Raw genomic sequence first — 25339 nt, forward strand, 5'->3', positions numbered from 1 at the left:
TGGGATACTGAAAAGCCAAACGCAAGTATCATCCAATGATGGAGAATGACTAGAAAGAAATAAAAATACTAATAAGACATTAGAGGGTGTCAAAGTGCTATGAAGAGAACAAAAGTAGATATAAAGGAGAGCATGGATACGAGTGTCGTTGTGTAATTGGTATTTGGTCAAGACCCGTGACAGGTGACATTTGAACAGAGACTTCAGTGAAAGGAGGGCAGGATCTGCAAGCATTTCTGGGGAAGTGTGTGCTGGCTGAGGGAATGGCCTCTGCTAAGACCCTGAGGATCACACTACTTGGAGCTATTGGGGTCCAAAATAGGAAGGATTGTGTGAAGAGGAGTAAACAGAAGAGAAATCAGAGATGGTGTCAGGCAATTGCAAAGAAATGGGTGGCCTCATTGCTGGTTCCCCTTAGAGGGAAAGGAGTCACTCACCCACACTACATACTGCTTATATTTCAGAATCTACCTGCAAAGCCTCCTGTAAATTGACAAGGAGCCCTCCTGAATACCTTGTGCTGATTGAGTGCTGGGGTCTGTATTATTAGAGTCAACTTAGAATCTATTAGCTAAGGCACCCCTGCTCTGGAAGCGGATCCCCCTCCACAAGACAAGACACACACACACACACACACACACACACCAAATCATTACTCCTTGAGCTGTGTTCTTCAATGAGTTCTCACCTCCAGCCCCAGTAATTAAGCTCAGAGTGGCTATAAACCAATGTGGCCAGATCCATTATCATTCCTCACAAATGATGTAAAAATGGTACCTGAATTCCAATGATTGAGTTTCTTATGGACAAATACAATTGACAGGTCAGACTGGCATGCTTATTTTCTGTCCTTCATTTAAGGAAAAACAAACCATCTGCTCAAAATCAGAGAAACACACACACACACACACACACAGAGAGAGAGAGAGAGAGAGAGAGAGGCAAGAGAGTGAAATGAAATTGAAGTGGCACAAAAGATTTCATGGTTCATATGGTCACTGAAACCTGAGGGGCCGTGAAGAAGAAAGAGCATCCTGAGGTCTGACAACATTCCAAGTCTTGTTACCTCCTTGATGCCCAGCAAAAATAATAAGGAGCAAAATTAAATGTGGTCAGAAGATGAAATTAGTGGGTTGTTCAGCATGCGGATCGCCTTACAGACTGAATGCTCTAAGAGAAAAGTGTGCTAAGGGAATAAATCAACCCTTCGGCACAGGAAATATGCAAAGCACAGCAAAAGTTGGGCAGGTTATAATGAAGCAGTAGGAGACTTGTTTTTTTTTTCTGTGCCTGGTTCATATTTCTTTGACCCATTGGATGTCCTGTGATGTCAGAGAAGGTGGACAAGTCCCTTTCACTTTTCAGATGTGGCATCTTTTCTGTTTTTCCTGGCCTTTGCGTTGTGACCTCTTTCTTGACAAGGGTAGTGGGCACACTCTGGTCCTGTTTCCGGTTTGCACAACACCCAAAGGTTTGTTCAGACCTTGCTCTACAGAATTCTGCACGCACCGTGACAGTCAGTCTAGGCTCTGAATCACCGTCTTCATAAGATTTCTGCCTGAGGCTCTTACACCACACACTTAATTCATTCTACTATGACTCTGCCATATAAGGCAAGTACCAAAGGAACAGGGCCTTCTCTGACCTTGTCCACTGTGGTTTTTCAGGAAGGCATGGTCAGCCAAGCACATGACCATAGAGATCTCCAGGTTCTGGGCTAGGCTGGTGGCTGTGCGGTGACCTCAAGTAAATGCACCTGGCATTGATTCTCTCTGACCCTTTCCTGCTGGACCTGCTGAGCACCCGGAATCACGTGGCTGAGAGCTCTGAGGGTGACGTGTCCATGTGGCTGTCTGAATTCCTCCTGGATGGTTATCGGTGGCAACTAAACCCTCTCCCTGCAGAAGATGGTGGGAAGGAGGCTAGCATGAGTCATCCAGCCAAGCTTCGGACTCTAGAAACAACAATCAGGTCCCATCGCCCCCGGTGGCACAGGGGGAGGGACTGCACAGAGAAGACATTTATAGTTTCCTTTGTCTGTTCATGAGACATGTTTCCCTCTTGCTTGTCTAACCTACAGCACATGATTTCCCTGGGGGACACTGGTCTGGACACAAAGAAAGATTTCCTGGAGATTCTGTGTTCCCAATAGACCAGGTTATAACTGCGTGACCCCTGTGTTCATTACTCCTACCTTGTGAGTTCTGTCGCTCCCAGAGTTCAAATATCCCAGCACCTAATCCCAACCCTGATTTTAACATTTCCCCAAAATCTAGGACTAAGCAATCAGTCTGGATTAGATCCCTTGGATCTCCAAAATGTTAGCTTACGGTGGAGCCTGAGCCGAAATCAAGAGTTGGACGCTTCTAAGCCTGAACCACCCAGGCGCCCCCAGATACGCATTTAAATATGTTGTGCATAGATATGGCCCCCATTAAGGGATTCCTTCTGCCACATTGATGTAGGGTTTTTTTTTGTCAAAAAGCTTCTTCTGTAAGTAACAACATATTTTATAATTTCACTGAGAAATTCTTCAAGTATTCAGAATATAAATTGAGTGCTGACCATGTTTCAGGCAATGAGTATAGGGTGTGGTGAAGAACGAAAATCCCTAGAAACATGGAGAAAAAGTATATAAGCAAACAAGAGAATTCTATAACTTTTCAGATGGTGAGGGCTGCTGTGAAGAAAAGAAAAGCAGGAATAAAGGAGGGAGGCAATAGGGCATTCTATTTTAGTGGGTATTTAGGAAAATTCTGCAAACGATGTGACATTGGAAAACAGAACTCATATAAGACAGAAAGGATTATGTGGGAAGCCTTTACCTGGCAGAGGGAATGGCCAGTACAAAGGCCCCAAGGAAAGTATTGTTTCAAAAGTTCAAGGCAAAGAGCAAAGCCAGTGCTGCAAGGGCAATGAGCCTGATGGAGATTGATGACAGACGCTGTCACACATGTGAGGAGTGAAGTGGCCTCTCTGCTACAACTGCCATCTCAAGGCACAGGGCCGTCCTTGCCCATGCTACGTCTCCCTCTGTATACATCATGGTCTCAAGGCATCCCATGAGTTGACACAGATCCCCTTCTTGGTGTCTTCTCTTGACTGAGTTCTGGCCCTTGTATTGCGTCATCTTGGGATTTCAGAGTCCTGACCCTCCTTTTTTTAAAATATGAAATTCATTGTCAAATTGGTTTCCATACAACACCCAGTGCTCATCCCCACAGTGCTCAATACCCATCACCCAGCCTCCCCCTCCTCCCTCCCCCCATCAACCCACAATTTGTTCTGTTTTTAAGAGTCTCTTCTGGTTTGGCTCCCTCCCTCTCTAACTTTTTTGAGGACTGCTCACCCATCACCAGTCACAAGACACCATGTCCTCCTGGGTTGTGTATTCCCTGTCTTTACAGACCTCACCATCCCGGTTATGCTGGGAATAGACACAACCCAAGGAGGCCAGATCAGCCATCTTTTCCCTGCAAAGTATAGAAATGGTTTCCAGAAATGCCAGTTCTTAAGCCTCCCATGGACAAATGAATTTGAGGCTCCATATTGGAATGGCAAGTTTCTGCTGTGATTTACACAAACTTAAAAATGTCTGTTCAACACACAGCGAGGCAGAGAGTCGGGGGGGGGCGGGCAGTGAATGAAACGGAGGAGGCAGAGCAATTATCTAAGAAACTTGTGTGGTTCCTGAGACACTGGGAGGTAAAATAAACTGTCATTGCCTTAATAGTAAGTTAAAGGAATAGAATATGGAAGATCAACGAAAGTGTGAGCATCCACTCTGTGAAATTGACACAGCCACTGAATAAATACATCACTTAATCAAACAAACATATGAACACAGCGATCACCCCTCCTGCACTAAGTTGAATTGGCTCTCAGGTGAAGACAGGTTAATGAACTTGGCTTCCATTCTTCTGACCCTGTCATCCATGGCGCACCGGGTTGTTGGGCTCACCTGGCTGGGGTGTCTGACAAGGTCTCCTTGTGACAAGTCTGAATGGCTCCCTGGACTGCAGATGGTAGGGACTAAAGCTCTGTTCTCAGCTGAGACAGCAGGAAGGAGTAAAGCATGGGCCCCAGCCGTAATTAGGGCCTGGAAGAACACAGGGAGACCTTGTCCCTTCCCATCCAAGTTCGCACAGGCTGACAGGCGACCAGAGAGTATTTACAGCTCCCTGTATCCGCTCATTAAGCTCATTTCCCTCTTGGTACCCCAGCCTCTGATCTCATATTCCCAAGTGGAAAACTGCTCTGGACACAAGTATTTTTTCCTAATGACTCTCGGTTCCCAAAACACTAGGTCAGAGACCAAGTGAATGCAGTTCTTTTTTTCCTCCCCTTTTCCCTGAACTTGTCCCCTTCCTGATGTGTAAATCATCTGGCACCTTATCTCAGCCGAGACACACTTTCCTCCAAGTCTAAGACCAAGGAACCCTCCGGGATTAGTCCTCTTTGTCTTCCAAGCATTGCCTGTCCTAGGGACCCAGCTGTAGCAATCCTAGTGCTGTCTGTCTGTCTGTCTCTTTGTTTGTTTTTGAGAGAGAGGGAGAGAGAGAGCATGAGTGGGGGAGAGGAAGGGAGGGAGAGAGGGACAGAGAGAAGCTTTTTTAATGTTTATTTATTTATTTTAAGAGAGAGAGTCAGAGAAAGAGGGAGAGAGAGAATCCCAAGCAGTCTCTATGCTCAGTGCAGAAGCAATCTGGGGGCTCATCTCCAGACCATGGGGTATGTCCTAAGCCGCAATCAAGACACGGAAGATGAACCCACTGAGCCCATGAGGCGACCCAGTGTCTACTGTTGTTCTCAACAGCGCCGCTAGGAATCTACCCAAGGACACAGGAGTGCTGATGCACAGGGGCACGTGCATCCCAATGTTTAGAGCAGCACTTTCAGCAACAGCCAAATTATCTAAAGAGCCTAAATGTCCATCAACTGACAAATGGATACAGAAGTTGTGGTTTATATACACAATGGAATCCTAATAGGCAATGAGAAGGAATGAAATCCTGCCATTTGCAGCAACGTGGCTGGAAATTGAGAGTGTTATGCTAAGTGAAAGAAGTCAGGCAGAGACAGATACCATATGTTTGCACTCATAGGTGGATCTTGAGAAACTTAAGAGAAGAGCATGGGGGAGGGGAAGGGGAAAAGAGAGTTAGAGGGAGGGAGGCAAACATAAGAGACTCTTGAGGACTGAGAACAAACCGAGGGTAGGTGGGGGGTGGGGGAGAGGGGACAGTGGGTGATGGGCAGGGAGGAGGGCACTTGTTGGGATGAGCACTGGGTGTTGTATGGAAACCATTTTGACAATAAATTTCATATATTAAAAAAAAAGAAAAAATAATACAGCAGAGAAATGACTTCTGATAATAAAACTTGGGTGCCACAGAGATTGGCTTCAAGACACTTTTTCTGTCACTTGTTTTATAAGACGTTAAAAGCTGTCATTTGGTCCCTTGTTATAAAATCGTCCTTAAATATAACAGATGTATTGAGATCTAGTTATGTACTACAATGTGAGCTTAACATCTCACAGGGAGTTTGGATTTAATCTTTATAAAATCTTATCCCTGAGATTATGAACTACATTTTATGATGTATAAATGGTGCTTGGTCGTGTCTTGTCATCTGTCCAAATTTAATATCTGAGTATGTGGTGTCCCTTGAGTTTGACTCTGTCAGGATGCTTCTGGTTCAAACTCTGTGGCCGTGGTTCTCAGCCAGAAATGAATTTTCCCCTGGGACGTCTGTCAAAGTCTGAAGGGAACCTGCCAAACACCTACAGTCCCCAGGAAAGCACCCCCAAATTCCTGTTATCCTGCCGCCAATGTCCACCATAAACAGTGAGAAACCCAGCTAGACCAGCATGTCTCCAACTTCACTGTGCCTGTGAATCCACACGGATCCCACTACAAGTGCAAAATCTTAGAGATTCTGCATTTCTCCAAGCTCCTAGGTGAGGCTGAAGTGCAGGTCTGAGTCTGCGAACCACTGTTTGATTAGCAAGAAGATGATCCTGTGTTAGAGATAAGAGTAGGAAGCGTGAAGCCTTCTGCACCAAGTACTGTCCTTGTGTGCCTGTAATTGTGAAAGGATCGTGTATTCGCTCATTCTTCAGGCTGTGTGAAATCTGTGTTTATTGCTTCTATAAGTGACCAAAATAATACCCTGATGAACAAGCCTTTACACTAAGGAGAATAAGGCACCATCAGATATGCCCACATCCTAATCTCCAGTCCCTTTCACATATTATTTTTTTTTTAGAGCAAAGAAGGATTTATGCAGCAGATTGAACAGGGCTGCTCATCAGCTTGGGCGACTCTGAAGGACATGCCCATTTTTGGGGAAGAACTGGGGACCCTGAGCCACATGACTGGCAGGATTTGCAGTTCTTGGGTGAAGCGTCCTCTGGTCAAGCAGGTGGAAGAGATTTCAGAGCAGAAAGGACGTATTAGATAGATGGTGCTGATACTGTGCATTCGCCATCGCGTGGGATTTGTGACATATATCAGGAAAAGGAAGCTATTTCGTGTAACAACAGAAAGAATCATACGAGCGGATCGCATTAGAAGTTTTCAAGCAGAAACAGGAAGATAATTCAGTGATAAAACGTAGAAGACACTAAGCAATCCTGCGCCTCGATGAACAAACTCCCTCAGTGGTGAACACCATCTTCCATGCTTTAATAAATAGATGCATAGCACAAACTGTGATTTTTTAAAAACGAGAGAAATATTTTGTGTGTCACAAAATGAGTGTTTCGAAAGTTTGCTTCCTCATATTCATGGTCAGGCCAATACGAAGAACATATCAGGTCGATCTATTTATTCGAACTTGCCTTTCTAAGTACACTCCACTGGGAGATCCAGATTAGCTAATCAGGTTTTCCCAGTGACTATGGTAGGAATTCTGGACCCAGAGCTGAGTAACAGAATAAAACCAAGAGACCGCTTACAAAGCATAAGGGCATGTTTAGTGCAAGGGACTGAAATGACGTATTTTCCCCGGGTCCGTTTCGAACACAACCATGTTGAATAAACATATCATCAGATGTGTTCCACAATCACCAGATAAGCCCTCAGCTACCCCCAGTCACGAAGTACCTCTTCAGAAAGCCCTTTATAAACTAGATGCTGCCAAATGAGTGAATCAGCTTTTCCCCTTCAGCACATACATTCTACTCAATACAATTCTCCAAGAACGTGTGAACCCAACACCAGCTACCCACCCTGGCCATGGTCCCTGAGAAAGCCAGATCCCTCTGCAGCTCTCTCTCTCTCTCTCTCCCTCTTGACCCTCTCTCCCCTTCTGAGACCTCCCAGAATGGCTTTTGAGCATCCCATGTGCCCTCCAGGATACATGAGTAATAAACCTGGGGATATAGAGCCCTCTGATAGATATTGCTGACGTGTGTCCTGCAATCACTATAAGAACCCAAGGGCTGGTGCAGCCAAGGCATAGGCTGTGGTCAGGGAAAGGTCTGTGTGAGTGTGGAAAGCACATGGGCGCGGGTGAGTACTTGGGCATTCCTAGCCAGAGCGGTGTGTCAATAACTTGAGGCTTAAACGGAACAATGTTAGAGTCCACATCATCAGGTGGAGTCCTAAAGGAAGTGAAGGAAAAGACTGAGACACAAGGTGGAAACTGTGCTTTTGTATTCTCCTTGACAGTAAAATGATGGAAAAGCCTTACTGATCAAGTGTAGCTTTATTCCGTACGAAGTGTATAATTCATGATATCGATCTCAGGAAATCTAGGGGAAATTTACCCGGCATGGTATAAGTCATTTGAGGTGAAATTAATTTTAAGAAATCCAACTAGTCCCATGTGAGATACAGAAATTTCAGGCATTTGTGACCCAAGGTTGGGGTAAACTTTGGGGATATCTGAAAATAGACAAAGGAGAAACCATCTATATTGCAGTCACAGCAGAAGCTTAATGAAGTGAGTTCCTTAAATGTATAGAGAAGTTGATCAAACAAATGGAAATGCCAAGAAAGAAATAGAAGGGGTAGATTCTACTTCCACAGTCTGATCAAAGATTGGCAGTTCCTGGCTCTTAGGATTTTAGCCCTTCAATCACGGGCATGTCTCCAGCCTTTGGATGATTGGTTCTTATATCACTGGATCCCAACGATTCTTTTCAGAGCCCTCTTTATGTCTCTGTTCCTCAGGCTGTAGATGAAGGGGTTCAGCATGGGCGTGACCACCGTGTACATCACCGAGGCTGTGACACTTGACCGTGAGCTGTGGGTAGCAGCAGAGCTAAGGTACACACCTAGGCTCGTACAATAAAATAAGGAGACAACCGAGAGGTGAGATGCACAGGTAGAAAATGCTTTATACTTGCCCTGAGCTGATGAGATCCCACGTATGGAGGAAACTATCCTGGAGTAAGAGTAAAGGATCCCAACGAGGGGACCTCCAGCCAGCAGCATAGCTGCAAAATACATCACCAAGTTATCAAGAAAGGTGTCAGAAGAGGCAAGTTGGATCATCTGATTGAGTTCACAGAAAAAGTGGGGGGTCTCTACCTCTGTACAGAAGGACAGCTGCAAAACCATTGAAGTTTGTAACAAGGAATGCAGGACACTCGTGATCCAGGACACCAGAACCAGCAGTGCACAGACCCGGGGGCTCATGATGACCGTGTATTGCAGGGGGTGACAAATGGCCACAAACCTGTCATAGGCCATCACACTCAGGAGAAAGTCGTCCATCCCTGCAAAGGTTACGAAAAAGTTCATTTGTGTGATGCAGTCCTCATAGGTTATGACTTTGGTCTGGGTCTGGATGTTCCAGAGCATCCTCGGGACGGTGGTGGAGGTGAAGCAGATGTCTACAAAGGACAGGTTGGCCAGGAAGAAGTACATGGGCGTGTGGAGGCGGGAGTCAGAGCTGACGGCCAGGAGGATGAGCAGGTTCCCAAACACAGTGATCAGGTACATGGAGAGGAAAAGCCCAAAAATGAGGAGCTGCAGTTCTGGTCTCTCTGCAAATCCCAGGAGAAGAAATTTTGATATCCGTGTGATATTTCCTGGTTCCATGAGGTTGCACTGACTGTCAGAAAGAGGCAAAGGACATCATTAATTTTCATATGAACAGTTTACTCACATAGTTGAAATGCTACCATTTATATTGTGTAGTCAAGAAGTTCATTTCAGTACCTTATCCTTTTTTGTCCCCAAAGGATTGTCCTTTTGAAGAGATTCCCTCCTGTTTCATCTCAGATTAGGTGTTTTGGTCTCATTCTCCACACTCCCCAGCAGAGGTCATGCATTTTACTGTTTTACTAAGAATATCTTTCCTGCATTGGAGGAATATGTACTGAGCGTCAAACATGTTCCAGGCATTGTCTAGGCCATGAGCACGGGATACTGAAAGCCAAAAGCCACTATAATCTAATGATGGAGAGTGATTAGAAACAAATAAAAATATTAATAAGACATCAGAGGGTGTCAAGAGCTATGAAGAGACAAAAGCAGATATAAAGGAGAGCGTGGATATGAGTGCTATTTTGTAATCAGTGTTTGGTCAAGACCAGTAAACAAGGTGACATTTGATCAGAGACCTGCAGGGAAGGAAGGCAGGAGCCCAGAGCCTGTGTAGGGAAGTGTGTGATGGTAGAGGGAATGGCCTCAGCTAAGGCCCCGAGGATGATACTACTTGGAGCTATTTGAGTCCAAAACAGGAAGCATGTATGGGAAGGGGAATGAGCAGGAAAATGATCAGAGATCATGTCAGGCAATTTCAAAGAAATAGGTGGCCTCGCTGCTGGTTCCCCTTCAAGAGAAAGGAGTCACTCACCCACTATGTACTGCTTGTATTTTAGAATCTACTTGCAAAGTCTGCTGTAAATTGACATAGAGCCCTCTAGAATACAGTGTGTTGATTGAGTTCTGGCTTCTGTATTATAAGAATCACCTAGGAATATATTTAACCATGTCCCCCGCTCTGATGACGGATGTATTTCACAAGGCAAACACACACCCACACACACCCCAAATGAGTGCTCCCTGGGCTGTGTTTTTACCATGACTTCTCATCCCAACCCCAAGAATTAAGTTCAGGGTGGGTTTAACTTAAGATGTGCAGATCCATTATCATTTCTGCAAATGATGTAAGTTTCCCATGAACAAATAAAATTGACAAGTCAGACTGGCATGCTCATTTTCTTTCCTGTATTTAAAGAAACACAAACAAAATCAGAGAGACAGAGAAACAAGAAAGTGAAATAAAATAGAAGTGGCAGAAAAGATCTAATGGCTCAGGTGATCGCTGAAATCTGAGGGACCATGAGGAAGAAAGAGCATCCCTGGTTCTGACAACATTCCAACCCTTGTTACCTCCCTGATGCCCAGCAAAAATAATAAGGAGCAAAATTAAATTCAGTCAGAAGACGACATTAATGGGAACTTCAGGGTGTGCATCGTCTTACAGAGTGAATGCTCCAAGAGAAAAGTGTGCTAAGGGAATAAATCAACCTTTCGGCACAGGAACTATGCAAAGCACAGCAAAACTTGGGCAGGTTATAATGGAAGGTAAGAGACTTGCTTTTTCTTTGAAAAAGCACCTTGAGACTTTGCTATTTCTTTGACCAACTGGATGTCCTGTGATCTTAGAGAAGGTGGGACAAGTCCCTTTCACTCTTTAGACGTGGCATCTTTTCTCTGTTTTTCCTGGGCTTTGTGCTGTGATCTTTTGGCCGAGTGTTGGGCACACTCTGGTCCTGTTTCTGGTTTGCACAACGTGCAAAGTTCTGCTCAGACCTTGCGCTACAAAATTCTGCACATACCATGACAACCATTCTGGCTCTAAGTCACCATCTCCGAAAGATTTCTGCCCGAGGCTCTTACACCACACAAACTTTTTTCATAGTACTGTGATTCCACCATTATAAGGCAAGTACCAAAGGAACGGGGCCCTCTCTGACCTTGTTCACTGTAGTTTTTCAGAAGGGCATGATCAGGCAAGTACATGGCCATAGAGATCTCCACGTTCTGGGCTAGGCTGGTGGCTGCCAGGTGACCTCAGGTAGATGCGCCTGGTTTTGATTCTCTCTGACCCTTTCCTCCGGGTCTTGCCAAGCTCTCAGACTCACCTGGCTGGGAGCTCTGAGGGAGAGGTGTCCATGGGGCCGTCTGGATTCCTCCTGGATGGTTATTGGTGGTGGCTAAACTCTGTCCCCACACAAGACGGCAGAACGGAGGCTAGCATGAGTCTCCCAGTCAAGCTTTCGACTCCACAGCAACAACCTGGTCCCGTCAGCCCACGGTGGCACAGGCAGTGGGTGTGCACAGGAGGGATTTATAGTTTCCTCTGTCTGTTCATGAGGCACATTCCCCTCCTCCTCCTCTTTGGAGCAGCACATGATTTCCCTGGGGGGACACTGGTCTGGACACAAAGGAAATTGTTCTGGAGGTTCTGTGTTCCCAATAGACCAGGTTATAACTGCGTGACCCCAGTGTTGAGTATTCCTTCCTCATGAACTCCGCTGCTCTCAGAGTTCAGACCTCCCAGCAGCGACTCCCAACGCTTATGTCAATGTTTCGCCCAAGTCTAGGACTGAGCAATCTGTGTGGATTAGTTCCCTTGGATCTCCAAGCTGTTGGCCTGTGTTGGAGATATAGTCCTGCCATCTACACAACATTCCGGTTTTCCTTTTCAACAAGGAGGAGAAAAAAGCACCTTGATACGAACCCGGAGCACTACGTACCGCAGCTTCATGACACATTTGCACACTTTTAGGGCTTTCATTCCACATCACAATTAAGAGCTGCTGTTCAGCCCCTCTTTGTAAAGAATTTGTTAATTATATGAAATATGGTGAGATTTTTTTTTCTTGCAGTATAATATGAGCTTGGAATAGAAAAGTAAACAGGTTCTTCCCTGTAGCTTTGAGAAGAAATCAGGCCTTGCAATCATTTTCATTTTAGACCAAGGTGAGCCACTTCTGGGTTCTGATCCATCGAATGTAAGAACATAAATGAATTTTAAAACACCAATGTAGTTATTTTACATCAGCGTTAGGACTTAACGACAAATGTTGTTCCAATGAAATTTTGTTAAGAATCTGAGATTAGGGTTCTCCCTTCATTCACGGAGTTTCCCCTGGGTAAAGGCATTTTGCATCGTAATCTCATCTCTAAGGAGAAAAGGAGATTTAAAATCAATTTACAGATATTCATCCTCTTTAGCTGGTAGAGAATTTCTCAGTACGTAACTGCAAGCATGCTTCAGATTTTGACGTCTTGGAGGCATTATGACAGCAAAAGTAATTCATCCTTTAAATGTATGTCTACCATTTATGTCTATCTTGAAATCTTTGTGTCTACACATCTTCATTCTTTTAAATGCATATTAATTCAAACATTTACTCTTTTAATACCTACACCTGCAACTTTCTCTTGTTTCCTTTCAACATAAAATAAGAGATTATGTATGAGTTTGCTATTAAAATGAATAAACATGGGGCTCTTGGATGGCTCAGTTGGTTAAGCACCTGCCTCTTGATTTTGGCTCAGGTCACAATCTCACATTTTGTGAGTTCAACCCCCATGTCAGGGTCTGTGTTGACATGAGGCTGCTTGGTATTCTCTGTCTTTCCCTCTTTCAGCCTCTCCCCACACCTCTCTCTCAAAATTAAATGCATAAACATTAAAAAAATTTTAAGTGAATAAACACACAAAAAAGCAGAATGAGACCTACAAATACAGAGGAAAAAACCTCATGGTTTGCCTGAGGGGACGTGGAGGGGATGGGCAGTATGGGTGAAGGATAGTGGGAGATACAGGCTTCCAGTTATGGAATTAATGAGTCTTGGGGAAAAAAGGCACGGGGTATGGAATACAGTCAATGATACTGGATGGGTTTGTATGATAACAGACAGCAGCTACCTTTGTGGCCAGCACCACGTAATGGGCAGAGAAGTTGAATCACCAGCGCGTAATGGGCAGAGAAGTTGAATCACTACGTTGTGCACCTGAAACTAATGCAACATTCTTGCCAACTGTACTCAGATAAGATTTCTTTTAAGTGAGTTTGTGTTTATGTACATATGCGTATATGTGTTTATTTGAAAAAACACATGTAATATATACGTACAACTTTGCCTCTGAACATTTTCTTTGGACTCAACAAAGCTAACTATCATTTAAATTTAAAAAAGTAATAAAATAAAATAAAATTTTGCTTCAGGATATTAAAGGACATCTAGAGTCTGAGATCATATTCTAAAGTCAATCTATTTATTAAAGTTTGTTGTTCCATGAAAACTTTTTTGGAGATGCATATTTGGTGAACACTTGAGTAAGGAAGTGACTGTTGTACACATTGTGGACGACAAGGTACTAAGAGACCAGGATCCTAATGAGGAGAATAAAGCCCATCTATAAGACACATTAATATATTAAGTGTCCACTATTAAGAAGAGCAGTGAAGATACTGATATACAAAGGAACTTGGACATATAAGTGAAAAAAACATAATCTCACAGAGCCTGATGCGGTGCTTGAAATTGTCAACCGCAAGATCATGACCTGAGCCAAAGTTGGACGCTCAACCCACTGAGCCACCCAGGCATGCCAAAAATAGAGTTCTTTTAGAGACACATATAAAATATTGCAGATAGAAAACCAAATAATTTGTATTTTTAAATATTTTTTTTTATTTTTAAGAGAGGGAGAGAGAGAGAGACAGATGGCCTGAGCTGAGGAGGGGCAGAGAGGGGCAGAGACATAGAATTTAAGCTGTCAGCACAGAGCCCGACATGGGGCTTGAGCTCAAGAGCTGTGAGATCATGACCTGAGCCGAAGTCGGATGCTTAACTGACTGAGCCACCCAAGCACACCTTACGTTTATTCATTTCAATTCAAGTTAGTTAACATACAGTGCAGTGTTGGTTTCACGAGTAGAACCCAGTGATACATCACTCACATATAACTCCCAGTGCTCGTCTTAACAAGTGCCCTCCCTAATGCCCATCACCCATTTAGCCCTGCCCCCCACCCACTTCCTCTCCAGCAACCCTGAATTTGTTCTCTGTATTTTTGAGTCTCTTATAAATTGCCTCCATCTCTGTTTTCATCTTAGTTTTCCTTCCCTTCCCCTATGTTTATCGGTTTTGTCTCTTAAGTTTCACACATGAGTGAAATCATATGAAATTTTGTTTCTCTGATTGACATATTTTGCTTCGCATAATACACTCTAGTTCCAACCACGTTGTTGCAAATGGAAGATTTCATTCGTTTTGATCACTGAGTAATATTCCATTATATATATATATATATATATATATATATATATGCCACATCCTCTTGATCCCTTAAAGGGGCATATGTACCCCAATGTTTATAGCAGTGTTATTAACAATAGCCAGTTATGCAAAGAGCCCAAATGTCCGTGGATTGATGAATGGATAAAGAAGATGTGAGTGACCTAAATTTTGATCATGAGTTTCTTGCCTATCTCGCTACCTCAAGAGCATCATAGTCAGACCATACTCACATTTATGCCCCAGGAATTCACTCTACCAGGTGCTAGGCAGAATATCTCCAAATTGATATAATTTCTTCTCCATAATGTGGTTCTTTAAATGTCAATTGACCTTAACCAAGGGAAGCTGATGAATGGAGAAGTTTAAACTCGGTTCCCTCAAATAATTTTATTGACTATGTCCCTGTGAGATTCCTACTGCTGTTATAAAACATTCCCACGGTAGCTGCTGAAGACAAACACATATAGGTTCTTACAGTTCTGGAGTCAGAAGCTTCGAAGGAGTCTCGTCAGGCTAATAGCAAGGTGTCTGCAGGGTTGTGGTCCTTCTGGAGGCTCAGGGGAGAATGTGTTTCCTTTCCAATTGCAGTCTCTGTTGCTGGCCACCTGCATTTCTTGGCTCATGGCTCTTCCGCCACCTTCATGGCCAGCAGGAGAGCGTTCTCAAAATCTCTGACATCAACTCTTTTGTCTCCATCCTCAACATTTGGAGGACCATCCTGACTACCCTAGTCCCACCTAGAGAATCACAGCTGATCCTTTTATCTCCATGGCAGCTAATTTACAGCCCTGTTTAGTCTGCTACCTTAATCCTACGTTGCTATCAAAAATAACATGTGAAAGGCCCTGGGAATTAGGATGTGGACATATTTGGAAGGGCCTTATTCTGCCCACTACAAAGTCTTTTTCATAAATGTATTATTTTTGTCACTTAGAAAAGCAATAAGCACAGAATTGACACAGACTGAAGAAAGAGTGAATACATTATTCCTTCAAAATTACATGCATGCAAGGACACCATTTGGTGCAGAAGACTTAAAAATACCTACACCTGTCTTTAACACAAGATCCCAGCCTTGCTAATCAAAGAGTGGCCCACAGACCCAGACCCACAGTTTAGCATCACCCAGGAGCTGGTAGAAATGCAGAATCTCTGGGCCACCCAGGGCATGAGATCAGATTCTGCATTTGTAGTGGGATCTGTGTGAATGCACACGCGCATTGAAGTTGGAGAACTGCTGGTGTAGCTGGGTTTCTCACCTTTTATGATCGACATTTGTGGCAGGATAATATTTTTGGGGGTGCTTCCCTTTGAATTGTAGGTGTTTGGCAGCTTCCCTTCAGACTTTGACAAACATCCTCAGTGGAAAATCATTTCTGGCTGTGAAACACTGCCCCAGAGTTTGAGAACTAGAAGCATCCTGACAGAATCAAACTCAAGGGTCACCACATACTCAGGTATATAATTTAGACAGAGGACTAGACATGACCAAGTGCCATTTCTACAATGTAGAATGGAGCTCATAAATGTACTTCCTCAGGGCTAAGATGTTTATAAAAATTGAATCCAACTATCCCTATGAGATGTCAAGGTCACATTGTAGTACTTAAAATATTTAAATACATCTGTTATAATTAAACACTTAATAACAAAGGACCAAGAGACAGGTTTTACCTTGTGATAATGTAAGAAATTCCTAATTGTGATGGCAAAAGTGTCTTGAAGCCAGTGTGTGTAGAACCCAAGGTTTATTACCAGAAGAACCCATTTCTCTATGCTTCTCTGTGCTGATACCTCAGAGCCCAGAACCTGCTTCGGATTCTGTGTCTCCCTATCTCTCTGCCCCTCCCCTGATCATGCTCTGTCTCTCAAAAATAAACATTAAAAATGTTTTTTTAAAGAATAGACACTAGGGTTGCTGGGTGACTCAGTTGGCTGAGCATCTCGCTCTTGATTTTGGCTCAGGTATCAATCTCAGGAACCTGGAGATTGAGCCCCCATCAGTTATGCATTGAGAGTGAGGAGTCTGCTAATGATTATCTCTCTCCCTGTCTCTCTCTTCCCCTCCTTGGTACTTTTTCTCCTATAGAAGAAGACAAAGAGGATGAAGAAGAAGAAGAAGAAGAAGAAGAAGAAGAAGAAGAAGAGGAAGAAGGAGGAGAAGAAGAAAGAGAAAAAAAGAAAAAGAAGGAGGAGAAGAAGAAGAAGGAGGAGGAGAAGGAGGAGGAGGAAGGGAGGGAAGAGAAGAAGAAGAAGAAGAAGAAGAAGAAGAAGAAGAAGAAGAAGAAGGAAGAGGAGGAGGGAGAGGGGGAGAAGGAGAAGGAGGAGAAGAAGAGGAGGAGGAGGAGAAGACGAAGAAGAAGGAGGAGGAGGAGGAGGAGAAGAAGAAGAAGGAGGAGGAGGAGGAGAGAAGGAGAAGAAGGAGGAGGAGGAGGAGGAGAGGAGAAGAAGAAGAAGAAGAAGAAGAAGAAGAAGAAGAGAAGAAGAAAGAGAAGAAGGAAGAGGAGGAGGAGGAGGAGGAGGAGGAGAAGGAAGAGGGTGAGGGGAAGGAGAAGAGGAGACACTGGAGATGGCAGGGCTGGTTCCCCGAGACAAGTCAAGGTTTTGAAGTTAGAGAGACCTAATCCCGGGTGTGTTGTTCCTTCTTAGAGCTGGAGAAAAGTGTAACTCTGAGCTGAGATAACGTGCTAGGAGATTTCCATAACAGGAAGAGGGCAAGTTCAGGGAAAAAGAGAAAAAAGAAAAGAACTGGATTCACTTGATCTCTAACCTAGTCTTTTGGGAACTGAGATTCATCAGGAAGAAATCCTTTATGTCCAGAGCAGCTTTCCATTGGGAATCATATGCTTAGAGGTTGGAGTAACAAGAGGGAAATGCGCCTAATGAGCAGATACAGGGAGGTATAAATACCCTCTGGTCTCCTGTCAGCCTGTGCGACCTTGGACAGGAAGGCGAGTGGGTTTTGTCTGTTTGTTCTGAGTCCTAATTCTGGCTGGGGACTGACGCTTCAGTCCCCCCTGCTGTCTCCGCTGAGGACAGAGCCTTCGTCCCTGTTACCTGCTGTCCTGGGAGGAATTCGGTTTCACGCGGAGACCTTCCTGTCAGACACCCAGCCAGGTGAGTCCAACAGCCCCGTGCACCGTGGATGACAGGGTTGTCCGAGAACATTAATCCATCATCACCTGGGGGCCAATTCAGCTTAGTCCATAGCAAGTGATCACTGTGTTTATTTGCTTGCGTAAGTAATGAATGTATTTATTCAGTGACTGTGCCAGTTTCGCGGAATGGCTGCTACGAACACTTTTGAGAGTCCTTCATATTCTTTATCATGAAAGGGATGCTCTAAACATCCTAAGATACACAGACCTCAGCACTGGGCAGGCTCTGGTCAGGATGTCCATAGGCAGAGACGTAGAAACCCTGCATTAAAAATATGAATATTTGTAATACAGCTGCTTTCAGGTCCTGCCTTCAACCTGTAACACCCACTTTTCCACCAGCAAATTCAGTGTAACCCCAAGACTACCCGCTTAAGAGTCCAACCACAGGGGCGCCTGGGAGGCTCAGTCGGTTAAGCGTGCGACTTTGGCTCAGGTCATGATTTCACAGTCCATGAGTTCGAGTCCCGCACCAGGCTCTATGCTGACAGCTCAGAGCCTGGAACCTGCTTCGGATTCTGTCTCCCTCTCTCTCTGCCCCTCCCCAATTGCACTCTGTCTCTCTCTCTCTCTCAAAAATAAATAAACATTAAAAAAAGTTCCAACCACACAATGTAACACTGCTGTAAGTTTTTTCCCCAGGTTCCTGGGTGAAGAAGACATTTCCTGTTGTTTCTTAATCTATCCCTCAGTTTCAGCAAATATTTGATGACCTTTCTGATTATTATATGGCCATATGCTATTCCCCCTCCCCTGCTTTTTTTTAGCATATCAAAAGATTTCCTCAGACCACTGCTTCTCCGTCGACTTTGGAAACATTCTTTGACCATAAAAATGTTTAACTTGATTTAAATATTTCTATCTTCTTACTGCTGAGTTTCTTGCTTTATTTTAGTGGTTTTTCCCACCTGTAAATGTTATATGCAGTTTTCTTGATGTTCCATATATTGTATGGTTACATTTACACTGAAGTCATTATCCCTCTGGTGTCAATAATGTGTCTGAGGGAAGGGACCAGTTTAATGTTTTTCCAGATAGATATCCATGTATTCTAGCTGTTACTTAGCAATTAATCTCTTCCCAAAAAAACTGAAATACGACCTTGCCATATAGGAAATGTCCTTATACACTGAGACCGAATTCCTGATTCATTCGACAAATAATAACTGAGCATCTGCCATGGGCCAGAACATTCTAGGGACACTATATGTCATATTCTTTCATGGTCTTTCACAATTTAGTTATTAATCCATGTCGCTATTACTAATGACTGCTATTTTTACCTGTTCCAGTTTGCGTTTATTTTTCATACAACTTTGCTTATGACAGTTGTTTTCAAGGTACTATTTTAACCTGGTTTCCAGAACCTTTCATTCTTTCCATTCTATAACTTCTCATAGTCTTATATCTTTTTATAGAAAACATATATTCAACTAAGTTGGTGAAAAACAGAAATGAACAGAGAGGATAAAGTCCCTGCTCTTCTGGATGTTACAGTGTAGCACTGAGACTGTCATGATGTGGGCAGGATTTACAGAGCATGGTGTGGGGAGTCCTTTGCATGTTGGATGAGATCCCGAATGAGGACTAGAGGGTGTCCACTGGGTTTGAGAAAGAGAGATCTTTACTCAAAGCCCAGGAATATCAATGAAAAGGTGCCACATAAGAGAGGGAGAAAGGAGCTAACCCCATCCCCTATCAATCACGTAGAAATAAATCAGTCATATAATGATGCAGGAGGTACAGGAAAATGTCTTCTAGGCTTGATATAAAAATGCCCGACTTTGTATTGGTTTATCCCTTTGTTCGTTTTTCTTGATGTATAATATAAACAGATATGTTAATATTTGTATCTATTTATATTTTATCTATATAGTTTTGTACAAGCACACCATGAATATATCACTATCTGTCTTTTAAATAAGTTTGTTTCATTCTCTTATTATTTTTGCTGGGCATCAGGGGATATAACCAGGGGAGAAGCAAGGGAGATATTTCTTCCTCACAGTCTCTCAGGGACCACCCCAGCTTATGAGATCCTTGCTCTCCCTCATTGATTTCATTCCCTCTGTATCTCACTCTCTGTCTCTTTCATCTACTGAGCAGACTTTGTTACACTGGTGTAAATCACAGAGGAAAATTAACATTCCAGCATGGAGCTCCATGGTGATTGGTCCATGGGAGGCTTAAGAATTAGCATTTCTGGGAACCATTTCTACACTCTGCAGGGGAAAGATGGCTGATCGGGTCTCCTTGGGTTGTATCCATTCCCAGCATAACCAGGAATGTGGGGGCTGTGAGGACAGGGAAATTCACAACCCAGAAGACCACGGTGTCTGGTGCGTGTGTGACTTGTAGAGGGTGAGCAGTCCTCACAACAGGGGCCAGGACTCCTCAATCCCAAGGTGACACCATACACGGGCCAGAGCTCAGTCAAGAGCAGGCACCAAGACGGGGATCTGTGTCAATTCATGGGATGGCTTTGCAGCACGATGAATACCGAGGGAGAGGCAGTGTGGACAAGGACGGCCCTGTGCCTGGAGGTCACAGTTGTCGCAGAGAGGCCACATGCCTCCTCACATGTGTGACAGAGTCTGTCATCAGTGTCCCTCAAGATCATCCCCCTTGCAGCACTGGCTTTGCTTTTTCGCTTGAACATTTGAAACAAGTACCTTCCTCAGGGCCTTTGCTCTGGCCATTCCCTCTTCCAGGCACACACTTCCCCCAGAATCCTGTGTCTATGTCTCTGTCTTACATGATGTCTGTGTTCCAATGCCACCTGTGTACAGAATTTGCCTAAATGCCATTAAAATAGAATGCCCTATTTGCTCTCTGCTTTATCCCTGTTTTCTATTTCCTCTCAGCACACCTCACCATCAAAAAGGTGAGATAATCAAAAGATAATTGTGTCAAAAAGATAGTTGTATAATTGTCTTCTTTGCTTATATATTTTTTCTCGATCGCTGTAGGGATTTTTGTTCTTCAGCACTCTATACTCATTGCCTAGATAGTGCCTGAAAGCTGGTCAGCACTCAATTTATATTCCTGAATAATTGAAGCATTTCTCAGAAAAAGTATAAAATACATGATTTCCTAGGAAAGAAGCTGATTGACAATAAAAATATATCAGATGTGGCAGCGATGATTCCCTAAAGGGGACCATATCCGTGCACAACATATTAAAAGGAATTTCTGGACTGCAAAATAAAAAAAAAAAAAAAACAGTCACATTTCAATTTTGTGACTAATACAAATTTGTGTATTTTTATTTCCCTCTTTCTCAGAGGTCACCTCCACCACATGGAACCAAGCAATGAAACACAATTTTCAAAGTTTCTTCTTCTGGGATTTTCAGAGGAACCAGGAATGCAGCCCCTCATATTTGGGCTTTTCCTCTCCATGTACCTGATCACTGTGTTTGGGAATCTGCTCATCATCTTGGCCATCAGCACAGACCCCAACCTCCACACGCCCATGTACTTCTTCCTGGCCAACCTGTCCTTTGTAGACATCTGCTTCACGTCCACCACCGTCCCGAAGATGCTGGTGAACATCCGGACTCAGAGCAAAGTCATAACCTATGCAGGCTGTATCACACAGATTTATTTTCTCATACTCTTTGCTGTGATGGACGTCTTCCTCCTGAGTGTGATGGCCTATGACCGGTTTGTGGCCATCCGTCACCCCCTGCACTACACGATCATCGTGAACCCCCGGCTCTGTGGGCTGCTGGTTCTCGTGTCCTGGATCATGTGTGTCCTGCATTCCCTGTTACAAAGTTTAATGATGTTGCGTCTGTCCTTCTGTACACACTTGCATATCCCCCACTTTTTTTGTGAACTTAATCAGATGCTCCAACTGGCCTGTTCTGATACCTTTCTTAATAATGTGGTGATGTATCTTGCAGCTGTCTTGTTGGCTGGTGGTCCCTTCATTGGGATCCTTTACTCTTACTCTAAGATAGTTTCCTCCATATGTGGGATCTCATCAGCTCAGGGAAAGTGTAAAGCATTTTCCACCTGTGCATCTCATCTATCGGTTGTCTCCTTATTTTATTGTACGATGCTCGGCGTGTACCTTAGCTCTGCTGCTACCCACAGCTCACGGTCAAGTGCCACAGCCTCGGTGATGTACACGGTGGTCACGCCCATGCTGAACCCCTTCATCTACAGCTTGAGGAACAAAGACATGAAAAGGGCTCTGAAAGCATTCTTTGGGAAGGAGACCCTTACATGGCCAATCGTCATAAGATTGAAGAAGTGCCTCTGATTGCAGGGGTCAAAGCCTCTGGGTCAGAGATTGTGATCTTTATTCAGACTGTACATGTAGTATTCCTCTTTCCGTTTATTTCCTTGTCCTCAACTTCCATATGCCATGTATGTAAGTCACTCTATGAAGCTCTTCTCTCTCCGATATCCTACAGATTTTTCCCTTGTATTTCCCACTTTCTGAATTTTATTTCCAACCATGGATCTGAAATATTTGGAAATGTTCATTTACCTTGAGCCAACATAGATGTTTTTAAAAAATAATCTTTCTCAAACAATTGTTTCACACCAAATCATTTTTCTTTCATACGTGTTTTTTTAATGCCACGTTTACCACTGGTTAGCTCTCTGTATGTCTTAGGATTGGTGGGCAGAATTGGGTGGGTGATGGGCTAAATGGGCAATGGGCATTAGGGAGGGCACTTGTTGGGGTGAGCACTGGGTGTTGTATGTAAGTGATGAATCACTAAATTCTACTCCTGACACCAACACTACACTACATGTTCACTAACTAGAATTTAAATAAAAACTTGAAACAAACAAACAAAAAGAACTGTCATGATTGATATGCCACCTATGGACACAACCACACTTTATGACAAATATATATGATTTTAAAGTAGAACAATATCTGAGACTATGTTTTTTCACTTATATGTCTGAAGGTCCTTTGTATATCAGTATCTTAACTGCTCTTCTTAATAGTGGACACTTAATATATTAATGTGTCTTCTAGATCGGTTTTATTTTCCTCATTAGGATCCTGGTCTCTTAGTACCTTGTTGTCCACAATGTGTATGACAGTCACTACCTTACTCAAGCATTCACCAAATACGCGTCTCCAAAAGAAGTCTTCATGGAACAACAAACTTAGATAGATTGACTTTAGAATATGATCTTAGACTCTAGATGCCCTTTAATACGATGAAGCAAAATTTTATTTTATGTTTTGTTCAATTTAAATTTTAGTTAGTTAATATACCATGCAATATTGGTTTCAGGAGTGAATTCCGTGATTCATCACTTACGTACAACATCTAGTGCCCATCCCAACGAAGCGAAGTTTTAAATCGCACATTGTGCTCTTTAAAATATTTATTCTTCATGCTGTATGGCTATTCATTGGAGTATGGAGGATTGGTGGCCATGAGTAAGGGGGCTTATCCAAATGGGGGAAGGACTGATTGACATTTTTCTACTTTTATTGAATTCTCTCCTTGTTTCTTCCTGAAATCTTTACGCTGCCTTTGGTATGACTCCTTTCATTGTTGTAAAAGAAATATATCCCCCTTCCTTCTAAATTTTGTCATAACCATGGAAGGGGTGTCGAATGGTTGTTATCCTCTATTATACATGTTTCTCAGGCTCAGGATTCTATTCATCTTCTATGTTCAAGGGATGACATAAGAGGGAGCTCGCATTCCTGTCTGGTCATGTGAATCAGGGACACCAGTTTTCCAACACAATATGCATACATTTTCAATCTTTTCTGGCTATGGGGAAAAGAACCTCAATGAGAGGTAGTTGTTTTGTGTTTTTGTTGTTATTGTTTGTTTGTTTGTTTGTTTGTTTTTGAGAGAGAGAGAGAGAGAGAGAGAGGGAGAGGGGGAGTGAGCAGGAGAGAGGGGAAGAGGCAGAGAGGGAGACAGAGATAGAATGTTAAGCAGGCTCCAAGTTGAACGGGGCTTGATCTCATGACTGTGAGATCACAACCTGAGCCAAAATCAAGAGTTGGAGACTCGACCGACTGAGCCACTAAGGTGCTTCTCAGTGAGAGGTTTTATATGCAATTGTCTGAACTAAACTGAAATCACAGAGGTACCATGAATGCAGGCTTCAAATACAAGAATAAATACCAAGAACAGTCAGCAGCAGATTATGATAATTGTCCTTACTTCTGTTCACCGTGATCATTGAATCAGTTAGCCATTGCTGCATAACAAGCCATTTAAAAGAAAATGATTTAATGTAATGCTTTTGTTGCCAAATGATATTGTATGTTGGGGATTGTTCTGAGCTCTGCCTGTCTCCTCGTGAGTCTATAGTGAGCTGTGAGACTCTACACTGTTTCTTTTTTTTTAATTTTTTGTTAAAGTTTATTTGTTTTTGAGAGAGGCAGAGACAGGATGCGAGTGGGTTATGGGCAGAGAGAGAGGGGGAGACACAGAATCCGAAGCAGGCTCCAGGCTCCGAGCTGGCAGCACCGAGCCTGATGCAGGGCTTGAACCCACAAGCTGTGAGATCATGACCTGAGCCGAAGTCGGACGCTCAACCGACCGAGCCACTCAGGTGCCCCGACTCTACATTGTTCCTAAGACTCATCCATGATGTCATGTGTGACCACGGGGCACTTCTCTTCTGAACAAGATTATGATCAGTTAACTCGATTTCCGAGTGCATTTTTATCTTATGTTTTACAGGGAAAAAAAGAATATCAAAAGTGAATGATTTTAATTTACATCTACTGTTCCTGTATTCATACATGACACTTTGCTTTCTTCCTACTGAGAAGAAAAAGCTCCTGTCACGACTCAGTATGAATCAGCTACCTCTGCTCTATATTTCACACTGATCCGTACGCTGCTAGATTTTTTTCCCTTCTAACCAATTTAGTGGGGGTATAATCATGTGCTATAAACTGCATCTATTTGGAACGTATGATTTGATGAATTAAGGGAGCCATACAAAAACTAAAGTACCTACTGCACATTCCTATTTGATGTTCTTCAAGAAAATGCACAACCTTGATGACTTCTTAATCCAATTGTTAAAATGTAATCTCCCTTGGCCTCAGCTTCTTTATTTCCAAAAGTAACTTGGGACCATAAACGTAACTTCAAATGGATGTTGCAAGAAATAAATGACGTGTGCGGACATCTTTCGTTGAGTCTGAAGAAAATGCTCACCTGTAAAGTTGTATGTATGCATATATGTGTCTTTCTCTGTATACATTTTTATTTCAAATAAACACACCTACACATGGGTATCCAACACAGAATGATTTTTAAAAATATTATTATCTGAGTGTACTTGGCACACAATGTGACACGAGTTTCATGTGTACGACGTAGAGATTCAACTTCTCCGTACATTATGCGGTGCTCAGCACAAAGGCAGCTGCTGGCTGTCAGCCTACCAGGCCATTGCAATATCATTGACTATATTCTGTCCACTGTGCCTTTGATGTCCGTGACTCATTTATTCCACAACTGGAAGCCTGTACCTCCCACTGCCCTTCACCCATCCTCCCCACCCCCCTCTGACAACCACGGGTTTATTCTCTATATTTATGGATCGGATTCTGCTGTTTTGTGTGCTTGTTTCTTCATTTTAAGCAGAGTCAATGGGGCACCCGAGTGGCTCAGTTGGCTGAATGTCTGACTCTTGATTTCCCCTGGGGTCGTGGAATTGGGTTCCCCGCCACACTGAGCATGGAACTTGCTTAGGATTCTCTCTCTCTGAATCTCTCCCTCTGCCCCTCCTCCACTCACACATGCTCTTACTCTCAAACAAAAATTTAAAAAATGAACACAGACTCATTTATGACCTCTTATTTTATGTTGAAAGGATGTGAGTGAAATTTGAAGAGTGTTAACATAAAAAGAATAAATGTTTGAGTTAATATGCAATTG

At 43.3% G+C, this 25339-nt stretch overlaps 2 protein-coding genes across 3 annotated transcripts; one reads left to right on the plus strand and one right to left on the minus strand.

The window, feature by feature from the left end:
- Positions 1-8126: 8126 nt before the first annotated feature.
- Positions 8127-9056, minus strand: LOC124524916 (olfactory receptor-like protein OLF4). Its single transcript, XM_047097361.1, has one exon. The coding sequence runs from the start codon at positions 9051-9053 to the stop codon at positions 8127-8129; it is 927 nt and encodes a 308-aa protein (XP_046953317.1). The 5' UTR covers positions 9054-9056.
- Positions 9057-18353: 9297 nt separating this feature from the next.
- LOC124524850 (olfactory receptor 7A17-like) lies at positions 18354-21708 on the plus strand. Of its 2 annotated transcripts, XM_047097272.1 has the most exons (3): positions 18354-18393; positions 19365-19394; positions 20726-21708. In XM_047097272.1, exons 1-3 carry the CDS (start codon positions 18354-18356, stop codon positions 21706-21708), a joined length of 1053 nt encoding a protein of 350 aa, XP_046953228.1. The 2 variants fall into 2 exon arrangements, with proteins under 2 accessions (XP_046953228.1, XP_046953230.1); XM_047097274.1 differs by lacking the exons at positions 18354-18393; positions 19365-19394 and having other exon boundaries at positions 20719-21708.
- The last annotated feature ends 3631 nt before the right edge of the window (positions 21709-25339 follow it).

Source organism: Lynx rufus, unplaced genomic scaffold (genome assembly GCF_022079265.1).
Source record: "Lynx rufus isolate CCGP_SWC_20201006 ecotype Redwood Valley unplaced genomic scaffold, mLynRuf1.p SCAF_4, whole genome shotgun sequence".
In the NCBI taxonomy this organism is placed as follows: domain Eukaryota; kingdom Metazoa; phylum Chordata; class Mammalia; order Carnivora; family Felidae; genus Lynx; species Lynx rufus.